Below are 27,832 nucleotides of genomic sequence, written 5' to 3'. Positions count from 1 at the left end.
AGAGTGGCACGGTCATGACCTAAGACGATCATAACAAAGATGATGAACATTCAGACAAGGGTTTGTGCAAAAAGACACAAATTGATCAAGTAGTTTCTGGTTCTGTTTTTTTTTTCTCTACGAAGAAACTCTATAAAACTCAAACATTACAAAGACACCTGAAAGTTCCAAAAATTCTTTAGAAAGAAACAAAGAGAGATAGATAGATCTCCTTCATTCTTGAGCACTGGTACTTGCTTCCATTGGCTCAGCCTCAGTTGAGGTCTCTCCTGCCTTCTTGGCTGCTGCAAAGACGCAATCATAAGCAATCATGAATCTTTTTATCACAAACATCCAAGTAACTTTTGTTGCATCGAGTATTGAAATTTATGTTCTTAATTTCATACCTTTCTTCTTCTTTCCACCACCCTTCTTCTTCTTGATACCCAAGGCTAACCACCCTTTGATCTCAGGGTCATCGATGGTCTTCGTAGGTTGAAGCTCTTGAAGTGTATGTGAAGTGATCCTGTCTGATCCATTTGGCATCAGCAAAACTGTGAATTTAATCTGGGCAACAAAATCACCAGGCTTCTCGTAGAGAACAGGATATGGCTGCAAATGACCGTGGTTCACACACTCGACAAGTCCAAGACGTGCTCTTTTCTCCTCGAGTGACCTGTATTGATCGTATTCTCAAGTAAGATTAATAATAGGTGCGATAACATTAAAAAATATAAATTGCTTTAAAGAGGTATAAAATAAGAAACCTTGCAGTGAATGGCATATGGGGGAACTTCTCTTTAATCTCACTGAATATGAATCTGGAGGCCTTCATCTTCAGTTGATAGTTAACAGCCGCATCTTTCTTGTAAATAGTTGTTTGCTTCTCATCTAAAAGCTTCGGCTGCAAAATCGAAAGAGTATGAGAACAATGGCAATTGCAGAAGCTTCGCAAAGATGAAATCAAGAAAAATAAAAATTTTACCTTGCCATCACCAGTGCTTGCCACGATATCAATTGCATAGACTTCATTCTCTTCAAACTCAGCATCATCAACCCTTGTTTCCGGAGTGGATACACTTAGGAAACTCTTGCTTCCATCTATCACATTCTGTTTCATCTGGTGGGAGATAACACCTTCCACAATTTTGCAGTCATAAGCTTCAGCCACCTTTTGAATAGCTTCGGTGACTGCATGGTTCTGCCCACAAGAGAAAATAAATAAATTCAAACTGTCTTTGCTTCTAGTACGTTGTAGGAATGAATAAGAAACAACAAAACTCAATAGCAGTAACTTTTTACTAATAATATATATCATTCCCATATCAGAGTAACTATGACATAAAAGCCTTATGTGGATGTGAATCCATAGCATTCTTAGTGAATATTCATCCTTGGGGGGAAATGTAAATGAGTATCCAGACTCAGCAATACCAATATCTTCTTCCGAAAACATAAAGTTACAAAAAAAAAAAAAAAACAGTAAAGATCTGTGGAGCAAAGTTGCTATTACTAACACTAGTAAAAATTAGAATTAAAAAGGTTCCCATCAGAGTAACTATGACAAAAAAAGCATCATATGGATGATAATCCATAGCCTACAATAAGTTGTTCATCATCTGGGGTTTGAAAAACGTTATCAAACATTCAAAAACAAAACAGCCCTGTTGTTTCAATTTTCATGTGAAAGTAGCAGTGCTACAATGTTACAATGGTTACCTTCTTGCCGGGACGTACGAGCCTCAAAGCAACTTCGGCGGCAGTATTGGCAGCTGCAATAACATCAGCTTTGCGTCCAGTAATGGGTCCTTCTTGAATAACATGTGTGTGTGCAACAAGGGCAATGAACCCATCAATATGACATCCCATATCACTGCAATGGAGAAACGTAAAACAAACAATCAGATAACAAAAGAAAAAAAAAACAAAGAAATTGCTGGCATACATTTTGACCATATCACCCTCTTCCAACACAGTCTCATCACTGGCGAGCGGAGAGAAATGACCAACGGTGTTGTTAACGGAAACACAAGTGGGAAAAGCGACACCTCGATCAATCTTCTTCTTAACATTCTTGTACATGCTCCCCGCTTGCCTTTTTTACATAGAAACAACAAAACATATGAGCAACGTTATCTTTTTATGCAGACCATGATAAAAAGAAAAAATAAAAAATACTAACTCTTTGATGAAGGAGTCTCCTTTCTCGCAAATATCGACAATCTTAGCTTTTGGCTTGCATTCAGCTAAGACACCCAGCAACGCCTCTGCAGTTTCCAAATAGAAACAGTTGGTAACCTAAGGAAAAGAAAGAAGAGAAAGTGGGGGAGATTTTGTTACTGTTGACGATCTCAGCGGCGCTCTTGTACTTGGTGACGACTTCTGAGGAGGTGATATCCAGCTCCTTCTCGTCTCTCTCATCGTCCGAACTCATCTCTGACAACTCTTTGAGGATTGAAACAGGAAGATAGATGTTAGGGTTTAAAGAGAGAGAGAGTCGTGTGATTCGTGCAAAAATAAATTGGTGAGAAGCGCAATGAAGGTGGAACTGGTGGCTCAAATAGCACTAGGGTTGTGCCGTCTCTTCTTCGTACGGCGTCGTTTTGGGGTGAATCCTATATTTTGTTTTGATACGTGAAGTCGTCAACACCGGCCCGCTAAAGACTAATGGTCTAATGCTAACTTTGTAGTTTGTACATATGTCTTTTCTTTTACTGAAATTTTGCATTAGGACATACTATAAGAAACACTTACATAGCGCTCTCAGTTCACCTGTCTCGACTAGCTTGATACAACAAGAAACAAGAGTTGTTTCTAGTGATGGGTACATACATTATATTTTACAGCGTCTTAAGACTAGTCGATGCCTCCGCAATATAGCACATTTGCTTTGTGGCCAAAAACTCCACTAGAATACGCTCCTTCAGTGACTTGATGCTAATGCCGTCACGAATATGCCAAGCACCAAGAACGGCTGTGCACTAGCCTGTAAATCAACCAGTGTTTTCTCATTAAAAGACCTATATCAGCTTTCAACTTCTTTAGATATTTCAAAACAAAGACGAACTCTACATTACTAGATGACTTACCTGGTACTTGACGTCGTATTTGACAGGGTCCTTGAGAAAGTACTTAAACTGCAGTTTGAAACAAGAGTTTAATAATCAGTCGAGTGTCAAGAATGAAGCTTGTTTGGATATGACACTGTAATGTGTCTTTTTACCTGGAACACAATCTGTGGAATTATCAAAGCAAGTAGCGCCAACGCATAATAAGGTTTGCCAGACGCTAATAGATAGCCTGCAACCAGATAGACATTTATTATAGAGGGCTCTTCATTAGCTCATTTCTCTATCGTCCCCAGAGACCAAGGAGAATCATTCAGTTTCATTAGTTTGTATTTTTAACCGGTAGTGAATATCTAGTTGATAAGATCAAGTATATAGAAGCCACAGCTGAGCAAACATCTGCTTACCAGAAACAGAGAGTTGAGTAACGTCTATAGCACCAACGCATATCCATTTTGCAGCTTCAGTGCCAAAAGCTACAGGGAGAGACTGAAGCCCCATTGCTCTGTCTCCTTCAACACTTTTGAAGTCATTAACAATGGCTATTCCCAACTGCAGTATTACACAAGTACAGGAAGCAAAACCAGACTGTTAAGACAACCAAAAAAAAAGTATCATACAAAGTCGCAAGAAGAGTACCCCAGCTATGCTGTACAAGAGTGTTAGAACGACAACGTCTGGTGTAAGAGTGCCAAACAATGCTTGTCCAGCCCACCTATCAATCAAGTGAACACCAAAAACACAACAACGAATCAGATTATTCAGATAGATTGAGAACACGGTATATATTGATGTGAGAGCTTACCATGGTAAACTGATATAGCTCGCCCCCAGTGCAAAGTTTCCAACCCATCCATTTTGTTTTAGCTAAAAAGAGAGATCCGTTCATGTACTGATAAGTTGTAAATTCCAAAAACTTATCGTCGAACACAGAATGCTTAGTCACTAACAACAGTTGAACATAGGTGAAGATATTTACCTTCAAAGGTGGAGCAGAGTAGATATAAGAGAGCAAAGATCCTCCCAGAGCAAGATAGAACAAAGTGGGAGTGGTATGCCCGGCCTGAAAAGGGAAGGGTTTAGTAATCCTGATGTGCCCTTTTAACTGCACTACCTACATCAAAAACAACCAACTTACCCACACATCTAAGACTCCAGCAATTCCGAGACCTCCCAGTAACAACACCCAGACTTGTGTGATAACCTGAGTTGCAAACAAGACAGAGAAAATCATTTATCAAACAAACTAATGATTGAAAAGCTGAAAATGCTTCTGCATCAGGTACCTCTTGCTCTGATATGGCTCCGGATGGAATTGGACGATACGGCTCATTAATAGCATCAATATCTCGATCATACCAGTCGTTGATAGTCTGGAGATCATAAAAAAAAATGTATTTAGCGTAAGAACAAGTCAGCTTTTTAGTCTGATTAACAACAGACCTGTGTATAACCAGTAAGACATGGGCCAGACATCAACATGCAAAGAATGGACTTAGCAACGTCCTCTGGAGTCCAGTGGAAGTTCCCTGCCAGAAGAAAAGAGAAAAAAAAAACTCAAAGAGAGTGTTGTTATATTCATCTGAAAAGGAGGTTATATATGATACCTGAAGCAGCAGCACCACAGACCACTCCCCAGACTAATGGAGGCCAAGTGACTGGCTTTGTAAGCTGCAGACGAATCTTCCATTTATTCTGAAAACAGATAGTTACCAACTCAAAAGAAGTTAACTTCAATTGGAAACACCTAACAATATGCAAGTCAGCATCACTATGTACGATTTTGTTCTCAATTCTATTTAATTGTGATACATCCAATATGCATTGGAGAATTGAAAGAAAGAAAAAAATCGGAGAAGATTACAGTCTCTTGAGCAGCTCCTTTGATACCAAGAAGCTGGTTAATGCTTGAACCACCAGCTGGTGCCTTGTCCGGTACCTGAGATTTAACTGCCGTGGAAGATTCAAACTCATTAAGAAGCTTAACGAAAAAAAGTTAAAAAAAAAGAAAATGAAAAATTCGGAAAAGAAGAGCTACAAAAAGACCTTTATCAGTATCAGTCTCCGCAGCACGCACAACCAATCTCCGCCCTGTGAACGTAAACAAAATCAGTTATAAAATCGAGGAGGGAACAAAGCTCAGCATCGGAAACGGAATGTACCAGAAGACTCAAAGTCCGGCGTGGACCAACCGGGACGTCGACGAGTGAACTCGACGGGATTTCGGAGCGAGAGAGCTCCGAAACGTTCCGCGGAGTAAACTCTGGAGGAGAGGATGGGGGAGACGGTGTTGAGAATGGAAGTCATAGAAGCGGCGGGGGCGGAGGGAATCGTCTATGGTGGCAGTAGTATGAGTTTCTGGAAATCAGTGGTTGTAACTTCCCGGCGATAAGAGTCTACGTCACAGGTTTTGGCGGCCTCGTTTGACATACTGCCACGTGGGGAGATTCTGTTGGGTACTCGTGTTGAATTTAAACGGACATATAATAGATATTTTAGGCCCATGTAATATGAGAAGCCCATTAGTACGGACGAGGACGCGTGGTAGTAGGTCTAAAAAAAGTTTGGATATTTTATCTTCGGAGTCTTTTGAAATCGGGAGTGTCTCTCTTCAAGTAGATTCAAGCTTTACGATGACTTTGAGCTTCTTGAGTTTCCTGATAAGTAACGTCGTCAAACCCATTTAATGAACATTTAAAAACATAATTTTTGTATTATTCCTTGAGTTAGTTAAATGTGAAGAAACTACATGACAAATACAGCACGAATCCAAACTGCAATTATGGTTTTGCACATGTCCCGTCCCTTAGGAGGTCAAGTTTATTTGACGCACTTGCACAGTTGCACTTGCTTTTCCACGTAACATTTTTACCAAAGTAAACTCACAGACAACAAATAACAAACACTGCACAACCTTAAAGGCGGCTACGGCTCCGTGAAGCGGCAGGCTTGAAACTCGCGATCCCAGTTACTTCCCTCGCCGTCACTAAGGTGTTTATATCGTACGTCCCTTCGTATGTATAAATCGGTTCAAGGTCACAGAAAGCCTGCAGTTATTTTTCACGTTTTAGAGCTTAAAACTGTGATCATTTTTTGATCAACAAATATGAAGATTAATTAGCTCTCACCTTCGCCACCAGAAAATCCCCTAGAATTCCATTCCCACCGAGTAATTCTCGGCCTAACGAAGCAGTCTCCCTTGCCTTTGATGAAATCCATGCCTAGTGGAACCACATGATTGGTTGGTTATACAAATGATCACTACTGAGTTATATATTTGATTCTTCTATTTACTCAAGGTAATAGAATCAACTTAGTGAATGTAATCAAATAATCAGCAAAGAGGAATTTGTAAGCAAAAAAAAAAGGATTTGTTGTAGTACCTTTCCTAAACTGGCTTGACCAGGAGTCATCTGACCCGTCTCATATAGCTTGCAGAGGCGCCAACCCATCAGAAACATCGCTTGAACATTACCTAGCATCTTCACAAGTTTCTGTTGATTTATCTGGAAAGCAGCCAACTGTGCTCCAAACTGTTTCCTCTCCATCAGATACCTTTGAAACGATACACAGTCAATGAGAACTTTTTCTTAAGTAGATAGATGAATGCTCATACTATGGTTACTGAGAGATATGGCTGTTTCTCTGGTTATACCTGTGGCACATATCGTAGACTCCCATTGATATACCTATTGGTTGCCAAGCCACCATTACACGTGAGACAGCCAGCACCTATTCAAGTAAAGTATAGAAAAACAATTAAATATCACCAAGACTGTGACGTTTTTTGCTTGTGATAAAATATTGAAGATCATTTCTGTATCATGTGTAGTCATCACAACACCAGTACCTTGCTTGTGTCTTGAAAAGAATTCACTCCAGGTAACCGCTCCTCATCAGGAACAAAGACATTCTGTAATAGAATATCTCCATTTTGAACAATACGTAAACCTATTTTATTCGGGATCTTAGTAACTGTTAAACCAGGCGCATCTTTCTTGACTATGAATCTGCAAGACGGTAGGCTGATAATGTTACAAGGCAGAAAATAAAGTCTATCTGAAATGTATGAGGAGTCATGTATTAACACATTAGTCCAGTATGCTACTGATTACGTACGGTCCATATAAAATTTTATTCTCTAAGACATCCAACCATAGAGAAAGTTAATGTAGAGCCACCTTATTAACTTCAGTTTTTTTAAATGACCTCCAGACCTAAGATACAGATTTTGAGATATCTAAGAAACCAAGAATCTGATGTACCCGTTCACTTGGTTCGTTGTCGTATTCCTAGCAAGGATGATCAACAGATCTGCAAAAGTACTGTTACCGATCCAACGCTTTTGTCCCGTAAGTACCCAACCTCCTTCAACCTGATGAAATAGACAATTGAAACAAGTCAAAACAACGAAACATTCTGGTAACCGCAGAAGAGGATAAAAGTGAAGGAAACAGTAAAACACCTTTGTGGCAGTTGTTTGTAGAGCACTTGCATCACTTCCGTTGTCAGGTTCTGTCAAAGCCTTTTACACATGTCCAAATGTATGTAATGGTATCAGCATCAAAGTTTACATAACGCAAAAACTTATTCAAGAGATTCAAATCTTCTAAGTTTAAGAACCAAGAACTCACCCAACAAGTCACAGTTTTCATCTGGGCCAAAGAAGGCAAATAGTTCTGCTTCTGTGCTTCTGAACCACAAAGTGCTGCTCTTAAGAAAATCATAAGAAAATAAGCTTATGCAAACCATACCAATCTGTTTAATCAGAACAACTGAATATTAGACAAGCTAAGGACATCTAACCAATAGTGAGCATGCCCAAAGAGGTATGCACCAAATTAAAAGTCCCACAGCTTGCATCAACTCTAGATATCTCTGCCGTTGCAATAGCGTTGGCTGTGATGGAGAGGCCAGGACAGCCATAACCCTAAGAATCCAGACCAAATTAAAAAAAAAAAACTGAAATTTCCATCCACATAATCAAAGCATTGCAGATTACCTTGATGGAGCCACCAACAACACCCAAAGCTCCAAGCTTTGGAATGATATGGAATGGAAACTCTGCCTTCTCCCAGTACTGAGTAGAAGAAAAAAAAGACAAAGAAGGATGATCTAACGCAACGCAATGATACTATCAGAGTAAACAAAAAAAAAAACATGAAGATAGACACACACCTCTGTCATAATAGGGGCCACTTCTTTCTCCATGAACTCCCTCACTTTCTTTCTTACAGCCTGTTCCTCCGGAGTCAATAGTTCATCGAAATGATAATAGTCTGAAGCTGTAATCAAGTATAGAAAACACACAGATTAAATCAAAAGCACAACAAAATGTATATGTTCTCTAAAAGCAAATCCTTACTGCACGGTGGGAACTTAGAGGCTGGAGTTGCCTGAGGAAATGCCACAGATACGTCCATAGCCGGCAAATCAAGATACGAACTCTTCACCTTCTTCTCAGCGTCTTTTACAATTCATTCCAAAAATAAATCAAAAATAAAAAAACCTCAAACTCTCAAGTAAAATTTCATTTCATATCACACTTCTGATCCCATAAATGCAATCATGAATCCCCTTAGATGATCTAATAATTTCAAATCGCGAAATTATCTAAAATCAGGAACGCAAGTTCAAAACTCAACTAATTCTCCATTAGAGAAAAGAGACGATAACGGACCTCGATCTTTAGATGATAGCACAGTCATGGTGGCGACGATTGCGATGGAGGACTTTTCCTTGGGTTCGTCGTGATAAGAATGAAAGTAAGATACGTAACAATGAGGAGTTTTGAATTTTGATCCGGATCAGACCCGGTTACGTGGAGCTTACTGTATTTAGAAACTTTATCAAGATAAGGTATTTTTTTATCATTTTCATTGAAGTTATCGCCTTATCGTGTTACTTGTTTTAGATAATTTATTTCAATAAGACACACAAGTGTTTCTTTTTTTTTGACAATAACAGAAGTTTTTTCCTTGTACATTTTTAAAGAAATTTAACACCATTACAAAAGATCTTTGCAAGCCTATCAGGAAATCAAAGTTTTGATGGAAACTATGACTTTAAATCTCGTTTTGCGCTATGTGTTTGATATCAAACAATTTGAATTTACAGACTTGCAAATAGGTAATGGAAACATGGTTTACAAAAAGTTCTTAATGGCCACTGGAGGATTTACATGCGATCTTCCAGCGTCCGAGACCGAAGACCGTTCACGGTAAGCCACATGGTGACGTCCTAGTAGCATCCTTGCTTGCTTCGGTCTTTAGTCTGGACCATTACGGTGGAGTCAGGATACTCGGTTATCAAAAAAAAACATGTAGTAGCTTTAGTCACTTTTTCTCCCTATTTTCTGTTGTGTAAGCGGTCCCCATAAGCTTTTGTGTAGAGAGTTCACTTATCATGTCGTTCAATAGAACACCTTTAGAGCTATAGTGAAGTGTAAAAAGATGATGTTCCTTCTGGTTATGCCTGACATGGATTATTGACATTAGGATGGGAGAATAAGCTAGGAAGAGTTTGCGGCAATGATGAAAACAGGAACGGATTGGAGAAAGGCTTCTCGTCATTACTCGAGAGGTAGATTCAATAGCCTAAGCATCAAGCTAATGAAGGACGGGTCTTTGAACCTAGGCAACGAATAGCAAACAAAGTGAGTAAGCCGCATTAGATTATTAGAGTTTGTCTCTCACGTCACGTCCTCCACAACAAGCCAACATAAGTCAGACATCTTGGTACTCAGAATTCAATCTTTTTTTTTTGTTTGTTTGTAAATCTTTTGTATTTTAACCTGTTTCTTTATTTTTGGTGATTCAGAATGCTATCTGTGTTCTTTATTTGTTTGTGGGCTGAGTTGTGTTTGTTTAGTTTGTTGAAGGCGAAAGACATGAGAATCAACGATCTTGTAATATGAACCAGTGTTACGAATCACACTCCCAAGTATGTTTTGATTACATGATTTAGATACCTAGTACCTACTCTTTCTTAGTCTCATCTCTTAGGGCATAAACATCAAGGGACTACACCAGCAAACCGCCTACATTATTATTGGCCTGCAAGGCAGTCACAAAAAATCAATCAACGTATGTTACGTATCACAAAACCTTTGTTGAGATCAATCACTTATCTTATAGAAAACAAAGAACCCACAAAACTGTTTAGTAAAATTATCGTTTTGTTTTATTAGGCTGTGGTTATAAGAATGGAACTTCTCATTACATGTTGAGACCAGTTCTATTGTTGTGCTATGTGATTTGATTGATTGGTCAGCCAGAGACTTATCAGAGAGAACACCTAAGCTTGAGTGAGTGAGGAAGGTAGATTGATGAAGACTGGTTTCTTTGATCTTTTAAAGAAGTCTAGTTTATGTTGCTTTCTTTTAGGGGTGGGCATTTCGGGTTCGGTTTGGGTTCGGTTTGGTTTGAGTAATTTGGGTTTTATAAAACTCAAACCAATTAAAACCAAAGTAGTTTTGGTTTGGATTCGGTTTGGGTTTAATTAGGTTCGGTTTAATTCGGTTTGGTTTAGATTTAGTTCGGTTTACATTATTATGGTTTAGTTTGGTTCGGTGTAGTTCGGATTGGTTATAAAATATGAAGGCATCAATTTTATACTTTTATTAAAAAAATAATCAACTCATAAATGATAGAGTGAGAATATAAAAACTTATGTTACATGATTTTATATATAATAGTATTATTTGAATCGTATTTATATTTTTTTTAAAGATATGGAAGTTATGAAAAAATGAAAAACGAAACTTTAACTAAAATTTACAATATGTTAATACATATATATATCATATATATTTTTACTATATATATATTGGATTATCGGTTTGGTTTGGTTTGGTTCAGTTTAAACCCAAACCAAACCGTTCGGGTTGAATAAAATATAAACCAATTAGATTACATAAAGAGCACGGTTTAGTTTGATTCGATTTAACTTCGGTTTGGTTGGTTCGGTTCAGTTTGGGTTTTTTGCCCACCCCTACTTTCTTTGTTGGCATTTCATGCTTTGTCTTGTACATTATGTCCTTTGATATGATTTTCTAATAAAAGCTATAAAAGAGATAAGCTGGTTCTCTCATAAAGTTAAAGAATTCATTTGCTAGTTGATGAATCATGGTTCTTTTTACATTTGATCTACCTTTTTTTAGACTTTTGCTAGTTCATGTTTGAGAAACGATTTGTGTATTCAGTAAAGTTTTGACAAAATTACTTGGGACTTTCAGCAAGATGCATTGTAGTCATATCTTGGTTTGGGTGATCACTAAAGCCGGTATTGGTACAGTGTACGTTGTGGATAGAAAGCTGAAATAAACTTACATGAACCGCTAAGAAACTGTTTGGCTTTCTTAGGAAAAGAAAAAAAAAAAGCACAACACACCATTTCGATCTATAGTTGTCAACACACAAAATACAAAATATACTTACTTCTGCCTTTTGAACCTGTAGTTATCCTCGAGATCCAAACTCTGATCTCTATCTCCAGTTTAGTCTTCTTCATCGTCCTCGTCATCTTCATCATCGTCATCATCATCTTCGTCATCCTCACCTGCCTTTCCCTTCTCTACCTTCTCTTCCTGCAGAGAAACATAAAACCAAAACATATTCTTCAGAAACCTAAAAACCTCACAACAAAACAAACTGACTAGATCATGAACAAACTCTGCATTATTTATAGGAATTCCCTACCTCTTCACTAGCTTCATCTTCATCATTCACTTCTGATAAAGAATTTTCAGATTCATCACTCCCTTCCTCCTGCATCCCACCCATTGCAAGAGAAAGTCAAGACTGTAAGTCACAAAAAATAAGCCTTTTAATATAATATATGAGGGCTATTACCATGCTTTTGTTGTACGCATCCATGAGCTTTTCGTATTCAGCTTTCCTCTTTGCAGCTTTCTCTTCATATGGGGCTTTTTCCTTCAAAAAGAAAGAAGATTTGAAAAAACTAATGTCAAATGTCATATTAGAAGTTGAACACTTACAGCCTGAGACATTGACTTCCATTTCTGCCCTCCTGCTTTCCCAACCTTCACAATGAAAAGAAAAAGGTAAGACTTCATCCTAATATAGAAAAACTTGGACAAAACCTTCACTTACAGCAGAGACAGCCTTCACATCTGGATTCTCTTTCTTGAACGTTTGCCTAAAATCTTCTCTGAAATCAAATAAACCAACCACAGTTAACTGAAGAACATAAACAACAACCAGTAGAAAGTTTCAACATCCAAGGATACTTACAAGAAGACAAAGAAGGCACTAGGAGCTCTCTTGGGTTTGTTGGGGTCCTTCTTGGCCTTCTTCTCTTTACGAGTCTCCCTCTTGCTAGGCTTCTCAGCCGGTGCCTTCCTCTTCCCCACCTTTCTGAACATCAAAAAACAGAATCCAAAGCTTTTTAGTTTTATACTTTAGCTAAGAAAGTCAACAACACCTCCAAGCATGGTGTATCTCCTGCTCTTTCAAAACAGCTAAAGCTAACCCTGATTCGGAAAGATACTAAAGACAAAACCTTTTTCTCAACACCCATAATCTGTCGTTTATTACAGAACATGTTTCACAGAGAGGTAATGGATTTGACCTGTCATCAACTGGCTTCAAGGCTTCCTTAGTGGTCTTAGCTTTACCTTTCCCCTTTGCTGTCTTCATCGCACAAGGTAACTGTTGAACCAATGAACTCAAATCAATTTCTTTGCAAAATCTCAACATGGAACAGATACACACTACTCTATACAGAGAAAAGGAGCCAACTTTATCAGAAGCAATAGAGAAAAGCCACTACCTTTGAGACGAATGGAGGATCTGTTCGTTTGAGAGAAACCTAGCGGAGAAGAAGAAGAAGAAGAAGGATCAAAAGGTAAAGACGATCGGAGAGAGCAAAGGATGAGCGTGAGTTAGAAAGAGATGCTTGTTACCGGTTACCTGTTCAACCTAGGACTGGCTTTTTCCCGGTTGATAAAAGGAAGAGTCCAAGTAAATCTCAGGTGCGTTTACCTGCTATAGCCGGTAAAGATGAGAGTAGTGAAGGAAGCTGTTGGTTTGAACGGTTGCGATGAAACGGTTGCCGCCAAAAGATGATGGGATCAAATTTGATATACGTAAGGGGATACGACACAAGTCACGTGCGGGTCTTGTATGGGCCAAAACTTTATTCCAAGAGTTGGTTTTGGGCATAGTTCTGGAAGCTAATTAAAGGATGGGCTAGTTCTTGACAAAAAAAAATTAAAATTAAACCCCAAATTTTTAAGATGAGCGACTCCAACAAAGCTGATACAAAATGAAAACTGTAAAATGAACCACAACCAGATTGTAAAAAAGAACCAACCACAACAAAGCTAATATATAAGCTGGGCTGATTATCAAGATGAGTCAGAACGCTAAACCAGCAATGGTCAGTCAACAGACTCAACACCCTTCCAGATAAAAAGCCAGCGATATCGATCACAAGCCAGTAAAACTAAACAAGAAAGTCATAAACGATTACTACAAAAGACCTATACAAAGAAAACTAAAACAAAAAAAAAACACAAGCCAATAAACTACGTTTGCATGTTAGTGCGACTGCGACCGGTCACATATTGCAGTTTATTGTTTGTTTTGTTGTTGTGAGCCAGCTCGAAAGTCGTTATTTCATTTCGTTAAGAGTTTTAAAGGATTCAATACTATGTTTTCTGTGAACCGTAACTAGCGATGGAACATGCAAAACAAATAATATTGATTGTTGCGGTCGGAAGTCGCAGCGACAACGAAAACGAACAAGCCTATCTATAATAATTTAACAGCCATGCTATACATAATGCGTTTTTCTTATATATTTTCCTTATATCTGAGATTACATCATACTATTCCATAACGAGAAGGGTCAACCGAATGAAAAGTCTTAAAAAAGGCTGCTAAACATTGTTCCAAGGTTCTTCTTTGGCGGCCGGTTCGGTTTTTGACGTGTGAAGCATGAAACTACACGCTTCCACGGCTTCTCCAACTGTTAAGAACATCCACTCTTTGCCCAAATTGTCATCGATGAATTTGGATCTTGTTAGTTTCTTCACGACCTCTCCTTTTGGATTTGCCAATACTAACTGATGATTAAAAAAAGAATAATAACGTCAAGAAATTAACTGGTAACATATCCTATAGAAGTATTATATATAGGATGATGTACTACGTTACCTTTAACGCTCTCCTGTCCATGATTTTCTTAATTTCCTCCATCATGCTGATACCACTCGTGTCGATATTACCAACAGCTGTTTTGTTCAAAGCACACACACAAAATAAGCCTTGATCGAAAACATGACAATAATGTCAGAAAATTAAGACAATAATTACCTGACATATCGAGTATAACATATTGTAAACTACTCTCTCCTGATGCTTTGATCCTGTCTTCCTCTTCATCGATCCACCTTGTGATTCTGTTACCGATAAATATATAAATGGGTAAGACATAATTCATGACCAATCCTCCATCTTTGACATTTATATATAATATATGAATTAGGGTCTAGGTTACCTCTCACGCAAGTAACCAGCGTTGGCAAAGTAGATGGGAGCATCAATCTCCAGGATGAGAAGACTAGGAACAATTCTTGAGTAAGGATACTGGTCAGTGTTCCTATAGATCATGGTGTTTGGTATGTTTCCCTTCACCGCAGTCCTCGGTCTAGACACGAATAGCAGCAACCTTGCTATCGATATCACCACCTTCATCACCAAAAAATCACATTTTAAAATGCATACAAAAATCACTTTCTTATAAGAATATACAAAAAAAATCTGAAGTGTAGGCACTTACTGCGACAACAAGTCCGATCTCGACACTACCAAACACGACCCCAAAGTAGGCACTCATGCAGACGAGGAAATCAAATTTGTCAACCTTCCAAAGATGAATGGCTGCTTGGTAGTCGATGAGTCCGAGCATTGCGACCATGATGATGGAGGAGAGGACGACGAGGGGCGTGTAGTAGAAAAACGGCGTGAGGAAGAGCAATGTGAACATAACCGCAATGGCCATTATTATGTTCGACACCGCAGTCTTGCAACCCGCATTGAAGTTCACGGCCGATCTTGAAAACGGTCCTGGTGTGGTACGTCATAGATAATAAAGAAAATTAGTTTTCATATTAGACAAAGTTAATGTGATATAACATAGAAGCCATATATATGTGAGTATGTGTACGTACCAGTTGTGAGGTAACAAGATGTGAAGGAACCAACGATATTCATCATTCCAAACGCTATCATTTCTTTGTTACCGTCTATGTTGTAGTTCTTGAACATGGCAAAGCTCCTTCCCACAGCGATCCCTTCCTACATTTAGACATGAATTTTACTTAATACTACATTTTGATTTTGATTTTTCATTTTTCAGTCTCAAAATTGTTTACTATGTAAGCAATTTTGAGACCGCAGGGAAGAAATTAATTTAACGTGGTGTGTTGTGATTTCGGGTTTAAAGGGATTACGGGTTTCGGCCGGAACTTCCTGATACTCAAAAAAAATTTTGCTTACTATGAGTTGCATATAGGTTTCTCGAATTTGTTATAACGTTAGTCTCTAGTTCCATATATAATCTGCATATTCGGTATTTCCCAGTTTGGGAAAATTAGAATAAAAGGGTGTAACTGGGAGTATGACTTACTGCAAGAGCTATGATCCCAGTGATGAGGCCAGTTTTGAGAGCTGTTGACATGTAAGGCGAAGTGAAGACAAGATCAGACACAGAGAGTGGGTTCAACCCTTTCTTCAGGTCCCCTATCTGCACAATCATACACCTTATTTTACTCTATTATTCTCTCCATTTCGGACAAAAGAAAGATTTAAAAATGCCCATGGGCCCACTTCTTTCCCCACAATCATTTATAAACTTATAACGTCTTGCTTGTTGTATCTTTTCTAACCACAATATTCTACCTAACATTTCCCTTTTTAGATTTGGTGAAATGCATGTATACTAACTTTGTAGATTTCAGTGAAATGAATACACACTTGGTTTTAGTTGAATTTATTTTTTATTATTGTAAGATAGAGATTGAAAAAATACCACTTGTACACCATGTCTCTCGGCGTGAGTGAAGTAAACCAAGAGGCTTCCAAGAATCACTGAGGTCAAAGGAGCCATCGCAGCTACCCAAAAGAATTTTGGTTTCTTTGTGCTCTGTATCATCAATACGTCATTTAAACATATTAGCTAGCTAATTAAGCTGTTACGAAAAAAGCTAGCTAATTAAATGGTGTCAGAAAGAAAAGGGAAATTAGAAAACTTATTAACTAATTACGTTTCTATTGTATGATTAATTACACTTCATCGTTTTAATTTGTCTTATACTCCCTCCGTTTCTTAAAGAGTGTCGTTGTGACATTTTTCGTGACATTTTTCACACAGATTAAGAAATTTGTTGAAATATATATAAATTGTAATTAATTATACCTCTTTGACCAATAGTATTTTAGATAAATAAAATTATTTATAAAATCAATGCAGTTTGCAATTAATTTTCAGCTGAAAGTTAGTATAATTTACATTGGAATTGTAAAGTGACACTCTTTGTGTAACAAGAAAATGAGCTCATAGTGACACTTATTATGAAACAGAGGGAATACTATATTCTTTGAAAGAAAAAGATTATGTGAAAGTAAATATTCTTACGAAATATCTGGTGGAAAGAAGGAAGAAAAGGAAACAACAGCCGAGAACGCCACTCTCCCATCTCCACTACACAACAAATAAACAAACAGAAACACATGTTTATTGTCTAAATACAATTATTAATTTAACTAGGAGAATAATAATTGTCATTGGGAATGATATTTTGGATGTATTAGTGAAGAACTAATAAAAGGAATAACGGAAAAGAGACAGACCTGGTGAGTCTGAGAGAAGACTGAACGCATGACAGAGATAACATCAGTGGCATCTGTGAAATGTTTAAGTCCAAAAATACCCTTAAGCTGTTGCAGACTCACCACCGTCGCTGCCCCTCCCATGAATCCCACTATCGTTGCATGCGATAGAAAATCCACTATGAACCCTAACCTACAAAATTCATAAGTCTCTTTTACCTTAAATGTGTATCACTAATGACTTTTAACATGATTAAATCACTAACACCGAACTCGCCAGCTTCATTTAGTGCCCTCTAAAATCTTCTACCTACCAATATATACGTGTATATAATTAATATATCAATTATATATAACCACATGTCTGTGATCTGGTGGTATAAGGTGTTCACCGGCCGGCGCATATTCACCTGGGCACTCACATTTTCTCTCTCCGGATAAAGATCAACCTTTTTTATAATTAATATATCAAACCGATCATACCACTCTGCCTGTGGAGTTACTATATCAAGTTCACGTGACTTAACTCGCAGTGGAAGTTTCACTCATGGCCTAGTGTTTTCTATATTATTTATTGTGTTTTCTGTTTACTTTCAGAAAAGTAAACAAAAAAAAGAGTATAGCTAACAGGTAAAAAAGAAAAGACTAATTGGTAAATAACATTTACTCTGGTATGAACTTTTTTTATGTCGGAATCTTTGGTCCACATGCTTGAATCCGAAGTATAACTTACAATTCTAAATCCAGGTAGGCTAGTTTCAAGTAAAATCATATAAATAGATTAAAATAAGAACCTGAAAATGCCGAGGGAGGCTTCGAGAACGCCTGCGAAAAACGTGGCAGTGAAAGCAAGATGAAGGTAGAGCTTCGGATCTTTCTCAGCGTCAACTTCTTTGCTCAGCATCGCACCTGTCAGCAAAGATCCAACCGCCACCGTTCCCACCGCCAAATCCTTTGAACTCCCCAGCACAGCGTACACCAATGGTGGAACAAAACTCGAGTCTACAACAAAAACAAACAAAACAACAGTAACAATAATAATTAGACCTTTGATTTGTTCAAAAAAAAAAGACCTTTGATTTTTAATCAAAAATAAAGAGTTTCATTGTATAATTATTGCCTTCTCTAGATAACAGTTTGATATGTTTAGATGTTGAAACATTTTCTCTCTTGATTTAGTATATTTGAGTTGGCGACAAAATTAAAAATATCTGGAAGTGAGGCTGCCGTATTGTTCTCATGTTCTTAAAATAATAGTTTTTTTTTTTGACGAAAAACTTCTTTTGGGTAGCTGCGATGGCTCCTTTGACCTCAGTGATTCTTGGAAGCCTCTTGGTTTACTTCACTCACGCCGAGAGACATGGTGTACAAGTGGTATTTTTTTAACTTAAAATAATAGTTCTAAATGAAATAAATTATTAACCCAAAAGGCTGACTAATAGGAAAAGGATATAACGCTTACAAAGGCCAAGAATGGGAGGCAAGTTAGCTAGTTTAGCGTAACTGATGCCCTGAGGAATGGCGAGGCTAGCAATGGTGATTCCAGCAATGAGATCCGATTTAAAGAGCTTGAAATTGTAGCGTGGAGCCCATTCTAATATTGGCAAGAAGTATTTGAGACCTAGTACAAGTTTTCTTGATGTCTTCTGGTTCTTGAATTGTCTGAAAGGATCGTCTGGAAACAGAGTTTCCTTCACTGAGTACTGAAGTGACTTCAAGAACGGCTGAGGCTCCGGAGCCTCCACCGCATGGTGGCGGTGGTGTGGCTCATCCGATCCTTGAGGGAATGTGCTGTCCTCCGTTCCCATCTGAAGACCTCTCAGGTTGGTTTGGTTTATGACGGTTAGTTTTTGATTTTATGTTTGGCGCTGGAAGTTGAGGAATGAGGACAATGGCCAAGGAGGTTTCTCTTTTTTATAGGAGTTTGAGCATAGTGGGGGTGAGTAAATAAATTAATATACAAAAAGCATTAAATCTATTATATATAGGAATATACAAGAATGTTAAAATGGTAAAACCAACCCCATTTAAACCCACCCCAACAAAGACCTATCTCTTTTAGGATCCATATTCACTTAGATCTATTTAAAAATAGGTCTACTAGGGATACCCATTTAAAACCGGAGAAATTTAAATGTACTCATTTAGATCTATTTAAACTATTATTGATTTAGTTTTTAATTATTTTAACTTTATACTCTCGTAACAAAAAAAATTAAACGAAATAAATAAAAATACTTAACTGATTTTTATTATATAAACGCAAATCAAATTATCCTGGTAAAACCGTAAAATTATGTATTTTCGTCAAAATCGTAAAATCGAGTTTTCTTGCCAAAACTGAAAAACCGAGTTTTTCTCCCAAAACCGTAAAATCAAGTTTTTCTATTAAAATCGTAAAATCGAATTTTACCATCAAAACCGTAAAATCGAGTTTTCCACCAAAACCGTAAAATTGAGTCTTCTTGCCAAAAACTGAAAATCGAGTTTTCCGCCAAAACTGTAAAAATCGAGTTTCCCACCAAAACCGCAAAACTGAATTTGTCCACTAAAATCGTAAAATCGAGTTTTCCCATCGAAACCACATAATCACATTTTTCACAAAGATAAGTAATTAATTAAATTAAATTGAATGAGTTAATAGGTCCCCACTAATTTTAAGTAGAATTTCATTTATTAAATGAACATTAACAAAAACTATCCTTTTAAAACCTATTAAGTTAAATGGGTCTAAACGAATATTTATTTTTTTGAGAAATTCATTAAAACACTGCAAATGGAAACCCATTTAACATCTCTAGGAATAGATCACTCAGTGAAACCAGGTAACTCGCTCGTGGTTTTTTTTTCTTATAGTAACTAATCTAGAGAATGTGTAGGATCTACTACAAATATATCATTCATGATATAAATATTTGACATTAGACATCAACTGAGTAAAAACAGGTTTTATAATCAAGTGGTAGTGGATGGAAGAACACGTTTCAGGTTCGATTTTTCTACTATGCGAAACTAAGTCATATTGTTATGTTCATTTAACTTGAATATATGGTTCATGCTATAAGACACATTTGAATGCCCTAAAAAAGAAATCCATCTGTGGATTTGCAATTCCCCTGAATTGAATTCAACCAGGTTAATTATTTTTCATAAAAAAAAAAGAATGAGTTGGAAGATGGATATAAAGCACCGATTTAGGGATGCAAAAGAGAAGATGCAAAAGCCAGAAAGCTTACGTTTCCAATCCACTCCCAATCATTTTTTCTTGAATTCCCATTCTACCCCCTTTATAATCTATGGCTCTCCCTAGATGTGGTTAGTTTCTTCACATAGCTTACCTTTTTCCTAACTTTGAAACTATATTTTATATTATGTTTGATAGTTATAAATTTCCAAATGCTCATGTAAGGTGCTTTCTCGTAAGGTTTTGCGTTGTGGGATATTTTTCAAAAAGTTATCGTAAACGTGCCTAACGTTAGGAGTTGAGGATGACGCTTTATCAACAATAAATGGTCACAATACTTTTATCGGTGTTATTATACTTATTTATCGTTTTACACTGTCATTAATTTACTGTTTGTTCTTACTTTGCTTCTTACATATATATATATATATATATATATATATAAGGATAGTATATATATATATATATATAAGGATAGTTTCTAACTAACTGGTGAGTTTTAGTAACGGTTGTACACTTTACGCATGAAACTCCACATTGCTTCAGCAATCTCTTTGGAATAACCGTTCCAAATATAAATTAATCAAAATTTGACCAAAAACAAAAGCTTCTGCTTCATACTTTGATTTGGAGATATTAAACCCTAATACATTACTAAACCCAGTGTGAGATAAACATATTACATAATAAAACACATAGTAGATTTACCCTTGATTAAAAAGCTTTGCCTAATTGATCGAAACTGGTAATGCGTTTACGTTTCTTAGTCAGAAGATGAATTATGCAATATAACAGCTGGATGGACACGTGGTAAACGATAAGTTTACCTTAGTTGTTTATTAATTGAATAAGTTTTGTATAACTTCGTACCTACCGAATATCCCTAGCTCCATATTTGTATCTGACTTGTATGTACCAAATAGATATTTACATTTTGATCCGCCACTTTTAAAGCGAGTAATATTTCTTCTTCTTCAAAACTTCATATAATTATATTTTCTCTTTATTTAAAGTAGGTGAAAACAAAATCCCTAACCCCAATCTGAACTAAATTCAAACAACAACTCAATCCATACCCAATTCGAAACATAAGAAATATCGGTGTAGGTTTTATAGAATGGTACAAAACATGTCCAAACCCGAAATGTTATTAATAGAACTCTGACATATAACAAAAAAAAAACCCAAAAAAATCTCAAAATGATATGAATATCCAAAATAATCATAAATATAAATATTTGAAACATAAATATATGTACTACAAATATTTTATTCTATATTTATTTTCAAATGATATCTAAAATATGTATTTTTTAAAGTACCTTAAATATTCAATTCTATAAAAATAAATATTTATTTCTTATTTCTGTTAACTTTTAAAATGTAATACAAATTAGAACCAAAACTAATGTGTAATATCCGAACTCGGTCAATAATTATAAATTTACCAGAATGAAATTTTGAATGTGATATAAGTTAGAACCAAATTCAAAATATCTAATATGTATCCCAACGGTACCTCAACGTCTAATCCTAACTTAAAGTGTGTTTTATTTTTTGTTCAGTTAGTTTTATATTTAATAAGTATTTTACATGTTTGTTGAAATAACCCGTAAAAATATCTCATAAAATATCATTAATAACATGTTCCATCATATCATTAAATATTAATAGTAGCTAACTATTTATATTCATTTTATCAAATACATATATATGTATTTATGTTATTTTAATAATCTATTTAGAAAATTATATTATATGTAGTTGATGATGGTTTTGAAGAATTTATTTTTTGCATCAATATTAAAGTACAGTTACATATACGAATTATTAGACATATATTTTTATTTTATATTAATAAATAAAATATAATTGATTAGTTACTTAAATATAGTGAACAATTACTCTAAAAGCGTGGGATCAATTTTTATTCAAACATTGATGTACTGAAAACTAAAACAATTATACATATTCAATTCTATAAAGTAAATTGCTTTTAAAGTATAGTTAGTTATGTTAGAATTACATGGATATAATTTTATAAAATATTTAATAAATGGATTAAGTTACTTTATATTTATTAATTGGTGTATTAATTTAATTATGAATATAAGTATAATAGGAATCTTATTTCTTATTCTACTAATAAAATAATTAATATTCTCTTATAATTATAGTAAATATTAATTATGAATTTATTATTGAAAAAATATTAAAAATTATATGACATTTTAAATAAAAGTATATTAAAATATTATTAAAATACATCTTAGAAAAAGATACTTAACAATATCTTTTAAGATATCTTATTTTGAAATATTTAAATAATATATTATATATGATACATATTTAATAATAACTAAGTTAGGTGTAAGAAAAAAATAGGAAATTAAATAAATGTTATTGTCCAATTTACACCATTTGTAAGTAGATAAAATATGTTTCTGTTTTAATAGTATTGATTAGGAAATTTAATTTAATATGCACGTATGCTTGAAGATTAAACACGTGAAATAACTAAATCTGTTATCATAAAATACAAACATCAAAGTGGTCTTAGCTCTTACAAATAAGTCGAGATCATTATTTAATCGTGTGACTAAACTAGTTACCGCTTAATAAAAAAAAGACCATAGATTTAGTTCTTAGAATAATGAGCCAGAAAGACTCTGGTCAAATTAAGGAGTAACGGTTATTGACCCGGAATATAAACATGCGATATTTGACGCGGCTCGAATCGCAGCCACAGGTGCATCTGCCTCAAACGGAAGTTTTTCTCACCACAAAGATCTTGACATCTGGCATACTCTTCTTTTTGTTTACTGTTTTTTCTCCCACTAATATGTACGTGGAGTAGTATTTTATTCTATTATTTTAATTCTCACTGAAAACGATGGATCATCTCAACTCATCTATCCTCCACTTACCGTGGCTTCTGTTTCACGCTTAAACTTGTATATGAGAAATCTCATGTACCGTTGAACAAAAAAAAAAGAGAAATCTCATGTACAACCGCGAAATGGAATAAACATATATACGCTGTGCCTAAATTTTGCTTATAAACGATTCACTTCAGTAATTAGACTTCAAAACATTTGCTAATAGTCATAGACATTTGTCTCTAGTAAGAAGTTAGATGACGGTTTCTATTAGTAATGTATATTAATATCGATTGTTCAGTGAGTTGTATCGTTTGGTGTCTGGCTTCAATCAAATATTAAAGTAAATCTGTCCAGAACATTGAGTTACCCTTTTTTTCAAAAAAAAAACATTGAGTTGATGGGTTTTGGTCAAAAGAAAACTCTGACTTGATGGGTTGATGATGTTTCCAAGACCGGTCCTGAAAATGTTTATGGCCACAAGCCTTGCAACAATTAGGATCGGATCATCAGTGATTTAAGGAAAACAAAGCACTTAGCAGAACCGAATCATTAAGATGAAAATATATAGAATTTCCAAGATTGCAAGCCTAAGTATATCTTGTCTAGATTGAGGACCGGACCTGATGTTATCTCTTTTTGAACTGCATCTTCATTAATAAGAAAGGAGTACAAAGAAAAGAAAACATGAAGTACCTTCTTTGCAAAGGAGTCGACTAAATAGTTGTCTTTACGATAATTGTCGTTAAAGGAAATAGATGAAAACAACAAGATAATTCATAGATGTCCTGAAGGATTCTCACAAGTTCTTTGATGAAGTCTTTCTTGGTGTTTCATTTTAAGCAGAATACTAGATTCTGATCCGTCTTTGAAAGGGCGGGTATATTTTTGTTTTATTATATTTTTAATTAATATTAATTTAATTTAATTTAATTTTGGTAATTATATTAAATATGTCAAATTGCATAATTATACACTTGTTTCATATTTATTTCAGAGATTATTTTTAAAATTCATTCCTAAAGTTTGCAACATATAATTTTAAATCTCAAATCTGAATCGACCTGAAAATCAAAGTCTCATTCTCAGTATTTTGAAACCAATCCTGACCTACGATTGAACCGGTAAATCCGATGAATCAAGATAAATTCGATTTGGGTTTTGTGGAAAAAAAAAATATTAAAAACCCCAAGAAAATCTGCGAAAATCTGCGAAAATCGCTAAATCCAGAACCCGGTTACCGGCTGAAGCACTGGTTAAACCAATAGATAAATATTTATGAATTTTTAAATCTTAATATTTTTTGCTAGATGTCATAAATCTTAACTTGTTAAAAAATGAAAAAAATAATTTAAACTATTTTTGATATTTTTATGTCAAATGAAAATAATAATATAGAAACTAAAGTTAAGTATTTTCTAAATGTTTTTAAACATAAAATATGTACATATCCAAACTATTATTTTATGTTTTATAAAAATTTAGATAATAATTAACTTTGGTTTTTATATATTTATTTTCATAACTAATATATTATTATGTAGTAAAATTAATTTATTTATTTATTAATATGCGGTTCATCCGTAGTTGATCCAAAGATCTGGTGACCCGTATAATTATTAGAAAATACAATGATAAAAATTAAATTTCTTAAAAAAATTAAAAAAATATATATTCGATCTTTAAAAAAGCAGATCAGAATCTAGTATATATATAAAGTAACATGTTATATTAATCAAACAAAATGTTGAAATTTTCAAAATAAAAATTAAGATTATTGAATAACATTAAGGTTATTTGGTTTGTATACTGAGAAAAGGAGCAAACATAACAGAATAACATACTAATATCACAGTAATAATTCGTTTATATTATGTAACAGATTTCAGTCATAGTTTTAGTATAATACTGTAATATAGGTTGACAATTCGTATTTGGTATAAACTCGAAAGAAAAGAATAATTGTTTTATACTACATACCGATAATTGTGGATACAAATTAAAGTGGTGGTTAAAAAACGTATATTAGGATGCAGTTAAAAAATATCAACCGGATATGTACATAAATAAACTAATAGTATTGATTCACTATTTGTGTTTATTGATGTTCCTGCAAGTCTTGATAATAAACAATTTAAATCTGATGTGTAGTCTTCGGTTATACTCCCTCTGTTTTATAAAGATGTATGTTTTGGAGTTTTTACACATATTAAGAAAACACATTAATCATGCATTGTTTTTAGAAATTACCAAATTTCAATGCATTTTAACCAATAGTCTTTCAATAAATTCAATTATTTTTATTGAAATTTGCAATTTTTATATAGAAAACATAAAAAATACATCTTTTTGAAACAAATATTTTTTCCAGAACATGCATCTTTTAAAAACAGAGGAAGTAATAATAGTAGTTGAGTGTTGAAAATAAAAGTAGCTGATAGTCCACCCATATCCCGATTAAAATGGTAACAAACAGTTGCATATTATATTCTGCGTTCAAAACAATATGTTCAATAACTAAATTACCTTTAGGCTATTAGTTAAGGGTAACTAAATTTTTGTAAATAGTTGGACTAAACATATATCAATGGAGCATACTTTAACTTAAAAAAAACTAGATTTTGACCCGCCCTTTCAAAGGGCGGGTATATTTTTTTTTGTTTTATTAATCTGAGAAATTTAATTTTTATAATTGTGTTTTTTTGTTATCATACTTTTAGCTAAGATTAGTTAAATTTAATATATTTTCTGGTAATTATATTCAATATGTCAAGTTGCTCAACTCTATACTTGTGTCATATGCATTTAAGAAATCATTTTTAAACTTTATTCTTAAAATTTATATCATTAATATTTTCTTAGTACTTATGTAACATAATTAGTCAAGAATATCTGTAACAAAAAACCCGATTTTGGAATTGACCCGAAAATGGCTTCCTTTGATCTATACTTCTATACACGGGTCAAAATTTAAAGTAACTAATTTTTATTTCTTAGTACTTCTACAATATTCTTATCTATTTATGTATACTATCTTTTTAAAATTATTAGTAAGAAGATTTGATAATTGTATTAAATTTGTGATATTATACACATGTACCTAGTGTTTTAAAACATAATCCAGATCTGCGGTTGAAAATGTAAATCCGGTGATCTGGTATGTAATCAGATTTGAATTTTTATGTAAAAATCATTTTTAATAATCCAGTAAAACCCAAGAAAACCCGCTAAAACCTAGAACCTGACTACCAGTTGAATCACTGATTGAACCTATATGTAACTTGTAATTATTAATTTTTTTTTTAAATTTTAGTTATATAATTAGAATCTCTTTATATTCTAATTAGGAAGTTAGTTTTTTAGTATAACAATACTGTGAGTATTTTGCGGTATATTTTTGACCCGATCTTGAAAGGCTGGTATATTTTTTGTTTTAAATTACTTTTTTTAGAAATTTAATTTTTATTTTTGTGTTTTTGTAATCATACTTGTGTTTTTCTTTTGTAATTTATTTTTAGTTATGAATAAGAAGTTTTGATAATTATAAGACTAAAACTGATATAATTAATATTTTTACTTTTTTACTTTATTAATGCTTATTTTGAAATTTTATACAATGATCAAAAAATTGTTTAATTTATTGTGTATTTGATAATTATTTTTATGTCTCACAGAATAACCATGATGTCAAAAAGAAATAATAATAACCCATAACTTTTAATAGCAATAACATCAATTATATTAATTATATTGATTAAACGAATTGTACTGTGGACATATAGTTAATCAAACGAAAATACATGTCCACTATCTAAATTATATGTTCACGACAATCAAAAGGAAATGAGTGTAATACTATAGTAAAACTGAACGGTTAGATAGGAGCGGTTAGATAGGAGCGGATTATGGTTAGATTAAGTAGTTATATAAATATGTCATGTATAACCACTTACATTGCTTCCTTGTTTTTTTTTAAATAGACCCAACTAATATCAGTTGATCATACTTCAACTTTAATAGTATTGATTTAATTTAATAGTATTGATGCTTGTTGTGTGTTAGATTTGCTTAATAGATCCTGAAAATAGTGCTTTACGAGAAAGAACCCCTTTTTTTTCTTATCCCAAACATAAACTATCATGTTCTCTTTTATACACTTAAAATATTTATTTAACTAACGAATGAAAAGTTAAAAACAAAGGTTTGAATATATGATGTGATCTTGTGATAAATAATGAAGCTATCTAATTTGGTGAAACACACAATCATAGTTATAGAATGTTGCCTACAAGGACATTAATGTGGCCCGTATTATCATGACAATGGCATCACATTACTCGAAAGCCACCACATATTTACTGTACTGATAAAATTGACTAAACATCGCATCAATCAATCAACATAAAAACTAGTTACATTTCTCAGCAACTTTAACCAGAAAGGAAACAGTTATTAGTTTTGTGTTAAATAATGTATTAAAAACAGTTATTAGTTTTCTGGAACACATAATGGAGAAACACACGTTTTTTTTATTTGGGGGTGTTCGAAATGCTAACACTTTTCGAATGATGACTGGAGATTGAAAAGTGTGAGACAAGCGGTTTAACTGCGATGCCATTTTAACAGTTATAGAAATGTATATATATGGTATATGTAGAAATTTTTGTTAATATTAACTGCGGTGCAGGACAGAATGCTGTTTACCATTCAAAGATTAAGTGGAAAAACAAAAGTTGTAAACTACAATCGACATAGTAGACTTGTGTACTATGATTATTTTTATTCTATACACATCCATGATCTAATTATATTTCATTTATTAAATTAAAACAATTATTCAGAAATGGGTTGCCGATGTAATTGAGT

The 27,832-nt window shown here is 34.3% G+C and overlaps 5 protein-coding genes across 6 annotated transcripts; all 5 read right to left on the bottom strand.

Annotated features, from left to right (window-relative positions):
• Positions 1-15: 15 nt before the first annotated feature.
• Positions 16-2,522, bottom strand: LOC108813241 (ERBB-3 BINDING PROTEIN 1). Of its 2 annotated transcripts, none has more exons than XM_018585735.2 (8): positions 2,320-2,522; positions 2,162-2,246; positions 1,925-2,074; positions 1,699-1,852; positions 965-1,180; positions 747-883; positions 387-655; positions 16-281 (listed from the first exon to the last, which is right to left on the bottom strand). In XM_018585735.2, exons 1-8 carry the CDS (start codon positions 2,411-2,413, stop codon positions 214-216), a joined length of 1,173 nt encoding a protein of 390 aa, XP_018441237.1. In that variant the 5' UTR covers positions 2,414-2,522; the 3' UTR covers positions 16-213. The 2 variants fall into 2 exon arrangements, with proteins under 2 accessions (XP_018441237.1, XP_018441236.1); XM_018585734.2 differs by having other exon boundaries at positions 16-284; positions 2,320-2,521.
• Positions 2,523-2,683: 161 nt separating this feature from the next.
• On the bottom strand, positions 2,684-5,450 carry LOC108813242 (chlorophyll synthase, chloroplastic). The gene is made up of 14 exons (XM_018585736.2): positions 5,210-5,450; positions 5,094-5,138; positions 4,912-4,997; positions 4,655-4,742; positions 4,491-4,576; positions 4,334-4,420; positions 4,186-4,251; positions 4,027-4,110; positions 3,853-3,914; positions 3,687-3,762; positions 3,455-3,599; positions 3,203-3,279; positions 3,069-3,116; positions 2,684-2,965 (listed from the first exon to the last, which is right to left on the bottom strand). Exons 1-14 carry the CDS (start codon positions 5,352-5,354, stop codon positions 2,903-2,905), a joined length of 1,158 nt encoding a protein of 385 aa, XP_018441238.1. The 5' UTR covers positions 5,355-5,450; the 3' UTR covers positions 2,684-2,902.
• A 296-nt stretch (positions 5,451-5,746) lies between these two features.
• Positions 5,747-8,887, bottom strand: LOC108805780 (acyl-coenzyme A oxidase 4, peroxisomal). Its single transcript, XM_018577720.2, has 13 exons — positions 8,728-8,887; positions 8,413-8,514; positions 8,226-8,332; positions 8,050-8,127; positions 7,854-7,977; positions 7,682-7,755; positions 7,513-7,572; positions 7,313-7,422; positions 6,898-7,057; positions 6,703-6,779; positions 6,431-6,602; positions 6,176-6,268; positions 5,747-6,094 (listed from the first exon to the last, which is right to left on the bottom strand). Exons 1-13 carry the CDS (start codon positions 8,753-8,755, stop codon positions 5,963-5,965), a joined length of 1,317 nt encoding a protein of 438 aa, XP_018433222.1. The 5' UTR covers positions 8,756-8,887; the 3' UTR covers positions 5,747-5,962.
• Positions 8,888-11,333: 2,446 nt separating this feature from the next.
• LOC108805891 (high mobility group B protein 1) lies at positions 11,334-12,994 on the bottom strand. The gene is made up of 8 exons (XM_018577878.2): positions 12,840-12,994; positions 12,639-12,718; positions 12,302-12,424; positions 12,161-12,218; positions 12,046-12,090; positions 11,900-11,980; positions 11,747-11,815; positions 11,334-11,634 (listed from the first exon to the last, which is right to left on the bottom strand). The coding sequence occupies exons 2-8, from the start codon at positions 12,704-12,706 to the stop codon at positions 11,545-11,547; spliced, it is 534 nt and encodes a 177-aa protein (XP_018433380.2). The 5' UTR covers positions 12,707-12,718; positions 12,840-12,994; the 3' UTR covers positions 11,334-11,544.
• An 806-nt stretch (positions 12,995-13,800) lies between these two features.
• LOC108813848 (sulfate transporter 3.1) lies at positions 13,801-18,800 on the bottom strand. Its single transcript, XM_018586520.2, has 12 exons — positions 18,366-18,800; positions 17,698-17,905; positions 16,925-17,096; positions 16,710-16,775; positions 16,104-16,217; positions 15,702-15,818; positions 15,244-15,370; positions 14,853-15,139; positions 14,571-14,761; positions 14,387-14,472; positions 14,228-14,304; positions 13,801-14,136 (listed from the first exon to the last, which is right to left on the bottom strand). Exons 1-12 carry the CDS (start codon positions 18,709-18,711, stop codon positions 13,951-13,953), a joined length of 1,977 nt encoding a protein of 658 aa, XP_018442022.2. The 5' UTR covers positions 18,712-18,800; the 3' UTR covers positions 13,801-13,950.
• Between the last annotated feature and the right edge of the window lie 9,032 nt (positions 18,801-27,832).

The sequence above is a fragment of the Raphanus sativus genome, chromosome 6 (genome assembly GCF_000801105.2).
Source record: "Raphanus sativus cultivar WK10039 chromosome 6, ASM80110v3, whole genome shotgun sequence".
NCBI lineage: Eukaryota > Viridiplantae > Streptophyta > Magnoliopsida > Brassicales > Brassicaceae > Raphanus > Raphanus sativus.
The sequence above is the reverse complement of the archived record's forward strand: the minus strand, read 5'-3'. Positions and strand labels throughout refer to the sequence as shown.